This window comes from Boleophthalmus pectinirostris, unplaced genomic scaffold, assembly GCF_026225935.1.
Source record: "Boleophthalmus pectinirostris isolate CB_2022bp ecotype Guang Dong unplaced genomic scaffold, ASM2622593v1 HiC_scaffold_1, whole genome shotgun sequence".
Classification (NCBI taxonomy): Eukaryota; Metazoa; Chordata; class Actinopteri; order Gobiiformes; family Gobiidae; genus Boleophthalmus; species Boleophthalmus pectinirostris.
Window position 1 is genome coordinate 29,350,352 of NW_026570970.1, and position 10,183 is coordinate 29,360,534.

Consider the following 10,183-nt stretch of genomic DNA (forward strand, 5'->3'; position numbering starts at 1 on the left):
GTGAATTGAGGTGGAATAACCCAACTTTAAAGCTGTGACTTGCTCAAGCACGATTGCAGAGGGTTCAGTGATCGCACTCATACCTGCACAACCAAACCAAGCCACAGCCCGATGATGTTATCACACGGTGCTCTTTGTTTACATGTTTGCTTGTTGTCATGCAGCATTAGAATACCTGGAGTTGTGTTTTGTTTCATTCACACATGTTAAAGTAAAGTTAACAGCTACTTTTTTACCTTTTGTTTAGTAGAGACTCAAAATTTCAGGGCCGATTAAATGATTCTAGTGAAGGTGTATGGAGTTTAAAAACATATACAGAGCACTTCCTGTATTACTACATGACATCACAAGATACAACGGAGTGGTTTTACGTTTTTCCCAAACAACACTGGAACAGAGGTCAGAAAATAGTGAAATATGGGCCCTTTAAATGAAGTTATATAGTGTGTCATGATCAGTAATGTAATAATCAGTTGTGTTTCTTTTGTGTTGTAGGAGGGCACTGGAGTGAAGGTGAGCAAGATAGAGGATGTCGAAGCCAATAACGTCCATGTGGCCTGGCAGATCCCTCAGTATGTCCTTCTGACAGCAGGAGAGGTCATGTTCTCCATCACCGGTCTGGAGTTCTCCTACTCACAGGTGTGTCTCTGAACCAGGACTACACGAGGACTAAACCAGGACTGAACCAGGACTAAACCAGGACTGAACCAGGACTGAACCAGGACTAAACCAGGACTGAACCAGGACTGAACCAGGACTAAACCAGGACTAAACCAGGACTGAACCAGGACTGAATAAGGACTAAACCAGGACTAAACCAGGACTGAATAAGGACTAAACCAGGACTAAACCAGGACTGGAATAAGGACTAAACAGGACTGGACCAGGACTAAACCAGGACTAAACCAGGACTAAACCAGGACTGAATAAGGACTAAACCAGGACTGGACCAGGACTAAACCAGGACTAAACCAGGACTAAACCAGGACTGAACCAGGACTAAACCAGGACTGAACCAGGACTAAACCAGGACTAAACCAGGACAAACCAGGACTGAACCAGGACTAAACCAGGACTTAACCAGGACTAAACCAAGACTGGACCAGTAGCAAACCATGGACTTTGTCATCTGTACAGCATAAATTCACTGCGTAAAATTGTAGTTTCTTGTATTTTTGTCATATGTTCTGTAACCCCGCCTCCGCTCCTCAGTCTCCAGCGAACATGAAATCCGTGCTGCAGGCGGGCTGGCTCCTCACTGTGGCCTTTGGGAATGTCATCGTCCTGATCGTGGCTGAAGGAGCAGGACTAGAGCAGGTGAGGAAGCTACTACAGTGAATATGTGATTTTATTATGGTGCTGAACTGAGTGGCTTGAGCAGTTTAACCACCAGCGTGAATAAACAATGCAAATTTCAGGGACAGATAGACAGAAACATGGCTCTTTACCAAAAGCCATGCACAACTTGCGAAATGAGAGCGAATATGAGGAAACATGATCTTGGTTTGTTATGAAATTGAACATGACTGGTGTTTTGTGTTTCAGTGGAAAGAGTTCCTGTTGTTTGCTGCTTTGCTCCTGGCAGTTTGTATCATCTTCTCCATCCAGGCCTTTTTATACACGTATGTGGACCCAGAGCAAATGAACAAAGTTTATCAGGACGATGTCAATTACGGCAGCACAGAGGAGAAGAAGAGACGGCCATCAGATAGTCTACAAATGAAGGAGAAAGGGAAGAGCACTAAACTGTGAAACAGATTAGAGATTCACTGTAATGGCACAAGCAGTGGTGAAATCAAATCCATTTCTGTTGTACTTTTGTCTGATGAATTCTTTAAATGTGATTTGTGGTTTGTGTATTTGTTTTTTAAAGAGGAGGTATTATGCATAATCTACTTTTTGGAGTTTTCTACCATATTACAATGTTATTCCCTCATCAAAAACATACACAAAGTGGTTTTAGATGCCATTAATGCTTCCTTACTGATTAGACTTTCCACATTCAAAAGATTTTTATTTGAACAGCATAGTTTGTATAAAAACCTCTCACAAGCCTTACTCCAGCCTGATTCATCAGCCAGTTTCACTTCGTAGAAACCATCTGACCTCACAGTGTTAGAATTCATTTGCTCGATGGTAGGTGGATACTTTTATTATTTAACCAATTGCTGCTATTTGGTCATGATGTATGTAATGCGCCGCTAACGGGGCTAGCTGGTATATAAAACTTCTCCCAAATCCTGTAGAAAGAAGGGCAATAACATCTTTCCCCTTGATAAAATTCACCAAACATTCTCTTTGTTTCGGCTTTAAATCCTCGATCTTGGGAATCATTGACAACACTGAATGTATGGCTCTTCGCTGACTAACTGGTGCCCGAACTTGCACTTTTTGCAAACCGTCTAGTGTATTCCGATTCTTGACCTAGTCACTAGAGAGAAATGAAATTGAGCGGACATTGCCCATGCTCCCACACGACTTTTTTCCATAAATATACAAAAGCAGGATACAAAACAACACACTACAACTTCACAAATCTTGCAATGTGCAGTAGTTTAATTAGCGTGCCAGTTGTTTTGTGATATCGCTCTGAAGGGGGAGTGACTAGGGACGGAGAACAAAGGTATGGGGCACTCAGAGCATTAACGAAACTGAAACAAATTTTAATATGTAGTTTTCGGCGAATAGCATTTCCAAAACGATAAAGGGTAACATGGTGATCTAAATATGTTATGTGTTAACATTTAATACACAATAGAAGTATAATACCTCCTCTTTAAACTATTTGTAGATCTTTCAATTCTTGTTCTGAAAATTGCACAAGCCCCCAACCGAAGAAGAAATAATGATGTACGTTGCACTTTCTGGACACGCTGTGCTAGTCCCAGAGCAGACAGATCCTACTAGTATTTGGATTTCGATCCTTATTAAAAACAAAAACAAAAAAACAATACATTTAATATTGCTCAGTTTTTTTTAAACATTTATTTGTGCTTGAACTCAGCCCTGAGCACCTCTCCATGTCTCTATTCATGTGCTGAATCAGGTTGTATGAGGACTTTTTCCCACATGAATAATAATAATATTTTGTTTTAATGTTTAATTGCTGTGGCAACAATTGTAACTTTTCATCATGGATAGGAGTACCTGCCACCCTGTGGAAGACACACAGTTTTCATTCCAACTGCTTGTATCCTACCTCCAATAATAATGAAAAGAAAATTTTATTATTTTACTATCAGATCTGAATGTTGTAACATGCTGACTATAAGTGCATCAGGCTGATCAGTGTTTTAAATGTGAAATAATAACAAAATGACTGTATGTAGCTGTGTGTTAAAGGAGAGCTATGTAACTTTTTTATTGGAGGTCCTCAAAGTACTCGTCTCCAAGGAGATGGTATTGGGTCATTCCACGCCAAATTTCCGAATGCCCCCGCTTGACCATCTCAGATTTGACAGAAAAAATTCTAGGAGGTTCACACACATTCCAATAGGAAAAGTCCCAGATTTTAACTCCAACTCCTTGGTCATGAAATCAGAATGTTTTCTTATCTTAAGGCAGAACACCATAACAAATTTTGGATTTGTTAAAAACAGACATCTAGTCTGTCCAAAACAGTCCATTTTATGTGCTGTCATTTTTTTGGTATAACATGGTAAAGATGGCCCCAAATTTATTTTTTTTCACTTTTAACAATATCTTCTAGATCGTTTATCACAGAGGGTCAGTTTTAAAATACAAAGTACACAGCATGTGTGGGAAGGCGTATGTTCAATATCAAACCTCTGTCTTTGAAACTGCACTTTCCACAGTCCTTCAAAGATGCCCTCAGATCTGAAGAGCAGAATTTTCGAGCAAATTCAAGCCCCCAAAAATCTGTGATAAAACAAAAACACATGTGTAAAAGTCAAGATTCTACAAGTACCCCTTTCTTTCAAGTAACCCTTGAAAATTTGAACAACCTATCTTAGTTGTTTTTTTAGATACAGCAATCTGAAAGTGGCTCTATGGAAAACTCTGATCAAAACAGGCCAGGGCAGAGCTGACAAAATATTTTTTAATGACAAAACTATAAGGAGTTGGGAGCAAAAATTTGGGACTTTTTGGAATAGTGTGTGAACCTCCTAGAATTTTTTCAGTCAAATCTGAGATGGTCGGGCGGGGGCATTTGGAGATTTCGTGTGGAATGACCCTATTGCTTTGCTTGAAATATTCCACATTATATTTAAAATACATATAAAGGTACATTTAAAAGTCCCATATTAAGCCATTTTCTCATTGATGTTATAATGTTTTGTTTCATTCACACATTTTTAAAACACAAATCCTGCATATTTAATCTGAGTTCTTCTCTCAAACAGAAAACACTCTGTTCCACATTATGATGTCATGTGGTAATACAGGAAGTGCTCCACTGTGTTTTTAAACTCCATACACTTTCACTCAAATCATTTGGATTATTTCAGTCCTGGAACTGCCAATCTCTATTGAACTAAAGATAAAAGGTTGCTGTTAACTTGAAAACTACTGCTTCATGACATCACAAGGTGGGACATGGAGTATTTTGGGCTTTGGAGATGTAAACAGACTAATAATAAAGGGTTAATCAAACATGTGCATTCCAGGCAAAGCAGTAACCATGAAGACGAGCAGGTGGCAGACCCTCCACCAAAAAAGTGACACAGTGCACCTTTAACTTTGTGTTAAATATTTTGGTAATCACATATTTTGATGTCTGTGGAAATTGTACATTGTCTTATTGTTTACATTGTGTACAAATGAATTAAAGAAGCACAACATATCAGAGACTATACACAGAATTTAAACACATTTTTAGACCAGAGTTTTTTTTTTTTATTTAATTGTGTCACATCCTTTACTGCCTATAGTGAGGTCATTTCTGGCAGCTTTTCTCCATATTGATACTTTGCTGCTCCACATTGCCTGAGGGTGTGATGCTAACTGTAGGCTCTTCTCTGTCTGTCTGCTTTGTTAGACTTTAATCTGAGCTTTATTTGAACACATTCTAATACAAGAAAGTAAGAACTGTCTTAATTGGAACTACAAGTGAGCTGATTTTTAGCAAAAATTTAAGCAAAACAAGTATGTAAGGAAAATTGTAATGCACTCGGTAAGTCAGCGTAGTCATATTTTCTTTGTGTTTTAGTGATTTTTAAGCAGCTTTTCTTCTTTCTTTTTTTTTTTTTTTTGCATATATATTTATTGCCTTTTAGTTTAAACAAAATAATCAACAAAATAACAATATAAAACAAAATAAAATAAAACAAACATTGGCCCATTCATATATTAGACACAGATACACCCATTTCAAAATGTAAATACCCCATTCATAAGAGCTGAAATCTCAAGTCCAGTATACATCAAAAAAGTTTCCCAATTCTTCTTAAAGATATTGTCCTTATGATGAAGCAGACACGTCAGGTAGAAACAAAACCAGGAACCATCTGCCACTGAGTTTTAGAGCGGGTCTGGTCAGATACCCAATTAACTAGTAGACTTTTTCTTGCACAAAAAGCCAGAATCCCGTATAATTTTCTATTATACTTGTCTTTTACAATGGAGGCAATTACACCAAGCAACAGAAATAAATTTACAGACATAATTTTTTGTATTTCTTGTCCAATCATTTGCCAGAATTGTTGCACTTTTGGACAGGACCAAAAACAGTGTGTAAGGGTGCCAGTCTCACTCTTGCACTTCAAACACAATGGTGAAGAGCTAGGTTTATTACGGCGATAAGGGAAGATGAGCTCTGTGGAGAATTATAAGATGAGCTGCTTTAAACCTATAGATGCATCAAGAATTCCAGCGTTCCGGTCATTGTGCAATGCATACTGGGAAGGATTTTCTGAAAAAGTGAGCATCAAACCGCCTTGTCTGTTTTCCCAGTGGGATGCGTCTATTGACAAAGCCAGTCTTTTCTAGTCTTTTGAACCATGTGACTTTTGTTTCTGGTTCTGATATTGTCATATTTTAGTTTTGGGATTCGGACATCGTTAATTGTGCGGTGGTTGGATGTCCTAACAGCGGAAAATGACTCAAGAAATTTGTTTGCGAACTCCATAAATGCAAAAGGGAATCAGATCTGTGTGACTGCAAAACCTCTGTTCAAACTGTTTCCCTTCCCAACGGAATTGAAAAATAGTGAAAGGTGAAGGCGATGAGCAGTATTGATCCACAGGAAGGACGAAAAAGGAAACCTTTCACTATCTAAGTCATCCCGAGTTTGCAGCGAACATTTTGTATGTGAAGCGCCATCAAAGCAAAATCCCAATCCCTCGCTCAACCGCGGTTACAAATGTAAAAAGTCAACGCCAAAGCGAAAGGCACCGGCTGTTTGCCAAGAAACACCTTCCACTGCAAAGTGACCAAGACATGATGTTGCTGTAAAACCACAAGAACAAGAAAGTGTGAGCTCAGCCTGCTTGTCTTCTGTACCTCTCGATTAACAAACGGGATCCCGCTTTGATGGCGCTCCACATACAAAATGTTCACTGCAAACTGATTTCTTAGGCAGCCAAAGGTTTCCTTTTTCATCCTTCCTGTGGATCAATCCTGCCCATCGCCTTCGCCTTTCACTATTTTTCAATTCCATTAGGAAGGGAAACAGTTTGAACAAAGGTTTGCAGTCACACAGATCTGATTCCCTTTTGCATTTATGGAGTTTGTTACGACCAGCTCGTTTGGGGTGAGGGAAGTAACAAAATAAACAAGATGTAAATGGAATAAATTAAATAATGTTTAATAACAGGAATGTAAAGGTAAATTAACAAAACACTAAAAATATACAGAAAGCAACCTAAACTAAGAAACAGAACAACAGAATAAACAGAGTTTTGTGCCACAAAGGGTCACGCAGGCTTACACAAAACGTGGTAAAACTAAGGACACGCATGAAACCAACACAAGTTCCCCAAATTAAACCACATAAGCCCACAAACAGAATCGAGTGACCAAATCAAAAAGGCACAAAACAGAACTAAACTAAACTACACACACACAAACAAAATGGCAGACTGGCCACCAAGACCAGCAGCCCCGATCAGGTGCTGGTAATCCCTTAAAAGGGGGAGGTGGCTGCAAGGTGGGCTTGGACTTGCCCCACCAATCACGGACCAGGCTCGTGCAGCAGGAATCAAGAGAACTCTGCAGAAATATTACAACTAAGGCCTGGGGCCGTAACAGAGTTCGCAAACAAATTTCTAGAGCCATTTTCCGGTGTTAGGATCCAACAACGTCACAATTACGATGTCCGAATCCCCAAATTAAATATGACAATATCAGAACCAGAAACAAAAGTGATATGGTTCAAAAGACTAGAAAAGACTGGCTTTGTCAACAGACGCATCCCACTGGGAAAACAAACACGGCAGTTTGATGCTCACTTTTTCGGTAAATCCTTCCCAGTATGCATTGCACAATGACCGGAAGTCTGAAATTCTTGATGCATCTATTACAAACACAAAGGGTCCAGACACTTTCCCACTCACCATCAGTAACTGTTCAGCTAAATTCGCTCTCCCAGATTAAGCGTTTTTTCTGTATTTTAGAATATATGCCTCTTTACTGTTGGCAGGGATCAAATTGGTCAAAAGTAGTGACACTTGGGACATTTCTTGTATAAAACTGGGACAAATGAATGGTTTTGGATAAATCTTCTGGGACAGGGGACACAGGGCTCACAACTGGGACTGTCCCGGGTAAATAAGGACGTCGGTCACCTTAGTAATATGCTCCCTTTAGCTCTACAGTTTGCATGCTGCGCTCAAAATAGCAGTTTCATTCATGCTAATCTAACCAATTTTCTATCAATCACTGCCACATAACACTCAGCTTTCTACAGCCAGCGACGACTATTCTGGTCACTAAAAGACGTTTCCCCATTACCCTGTTTACAAATGGCCCTCTCTGAATGAATTAGCCTGAGCTATGAAACGTATTAGCATCCAAAACCGCAGTGAGTGCCTTGTTTATTGTTGTATGGGACAAAGAAAACACAATTAGGATGTGAGAGGAGCACAGAAGGAGCCTGTGCATCTGAATGAGGACACTTTAGACCATTACGATAAGTTGTGGTCTGAAATCGTAAGAGGGATGGACAAAGAAACTAGATTTGACCTGTTTTCATGTTTCTCTAATTTATTACTTTGGTGAAATTATCTGTGGTAAACCTTTATCACAGTTTCAGATCAGCAGTGGTGGAACGTAACAAAGTAGTAAAGTATTATAGGTCTACTTAAAGGTGCACTATGCAAGTGTTTGGTTGGGGGTTTGTCACCTGCTTGTTTCTGTGGATATGTCACTGCCTGGAATGTTCCACAGTATGACATAAAAGTGGGACAGACAGATAAGTACGTGTATCATTCATTCATTCGTTTTTCAAAATAAAACCAAAAATAAGACAATGAAAAAAACAACTATTTCCTTCATTATTTGTCTCCAAAACCAAAATGAAAAAATGGATAATGATTTTTTTTTTTTTTTACTTTTCAATTTTGTGTTTAAATGAATAATGGAAAAAACAGATAACGGCTGTGCTCTGTTTCCGTGACTTAAACTACGATGCCAAACTTTTGCACAGCATACGGACTGAACCAAGACTAAACTAGGACTAAAAAGTCCTGGTCTCAGTCCCAGTCTGGTCCCGGTCTCAATCCTGATCACCAGACAGTGTACGTGGGCGCACCTCCGGGCCCATCCCAACACTCAGTCCTGGTTTAGTCCTGGTTTAGTCCTGGTATAGTCCTGGCGTAGTCCTGTTTCAGTTCTGGTTCAGTCTGTTTTTTTTCATTATTTATTTAAACATAAAATCAAAAACTAAAAAAACTAATTGTTATCCATGTTTTCATTTTAGTTTTGGAGAGATTTTTGGTTTGATTTTGAAAAATGAATAAACGAATGATACACGGATTCAGATACTTTACTGATCCTGAGGGAAATTATGTTTTGCTTCAGTAAACTGTGACAGTTACTGTTGCTGCAACATTTCCACTGCACTTCTCAATGGCCTTTGTGTCTCAGTCAAAGGTCTGAGTGCAGTTTAACAGGAGGACTGGTCAGGGAGGGTCGGCAAATCTGTGTCACGGGAGTTTGAGGAGAGGAAGAGCCAAAAGTGTCAGTCCTCTGTGTCCTGCAGCATCACAGCAGTGTTCAGGATGAGCCAAGCAAACACAACAAGAAGGCCTCGTTCTTACTCTGCTCTGGTATTTCACATTTTTATTCATTCTCTTTTCACAAAATCCAAAAGTCCCTTCCTTGTGTCTTTTGAACTGCACATGCTGCACTTCTTAGTTGATCCAAATCCCATGATATGATGTAAAAACTGAGATCAAAAACCAAAAGATTTCAAAATCTGCTCAGTGTGTGAGCCAGATAACCACAAAAGGTACCAGAAAAGTTATATTTTACACCTTGTTACTTTACATAATCTTGTAAAGAGCTGGAAGAGGATGACAAAAAAGAAGGATGGACAAGGAAACAGGGTCTGACTTAAGCCGGACGGAGCGTGTGTGGTTTGGCTCTGATACATGTGAAGATGGGTTGATGGATGCTAAGAGGTTAAATGAGATAAATGAATGAAAAATGCTCACTTCAAATGTAGATTTGAAATGGAGTGATATGTGGCTTCTAATCAGTGTATTATCGCAATTTCCATTTATGACAGTTATTGGCTGTGCTTGGCTAAATGAATGGTTGTCTAATGTGATTTGACTTTATCTTTTTTCCTACTGTACATATGTGGGTTTTTATTTCTGTGTTAGAGCTTAAAGGTCCTATATTATGCAAAATTGATTCTTGTGAGCTTTAAGGCATGTTAGCAAGTTGTTACCATACCATACCATCATTTTTTTTGTTGTATTGTCCTTTTTAAAGTGGAGTTTACAGTGGAGTGTTTTAAGTCTCGTCTTAAAAGCCACTTTTATTCCCTGGCTTGTAACACTGCGTGAGTTGTGTGGTCCTCAGTGTATCTTTTATTTATTTTTTCTGTTTTACTTATTTACTGATATTTTATGATTTTATGTTTTTTGCTTTTATTTGATTTTCCTAGTTTTATTGTTTTAGGATAAAATTTTAGCAATTTACCTTTTTGTTGTCTTCATTTTATTGATCTCTGTGCAGTACTTCGGAAAACTGCTTTGTTTGTAAAATGTGCTATAAA

The 10,183-nt window shown here is 38.8% G+C and overlaps 1 protein-coding gene across 1 annotated transcript in view; it reads left to right on the forward strand.

Annotated features, from left to right (window-relative positions):
- slc15a2 (solute carrier family 15 member 2) overlaps positions 1-4,792 on the forward strand; it is a 31,274-nt gene extending 26,482 nt beyond the window's left edge. The window contains exons 20-22 of the mRNA XM_020931241.2: positions 496-639; positions 1,213-1,317; positions 1,546-4,792. Of these exons, the coding sequence (XP_020786900.2) occupies positions 496-639; positions 1,213-1,317; positions 1,546-1,752 (456 nt within the window). The 3' untranslated portion in view covers positions 1,753-4,792. The remainder of the gene's footprint in view (positions 1-495; positions 640-1,212; positions 1,318-1,545) is intronic.
- Positions 4,793-10,183: the final 5,391 nt, after the last annotated feature.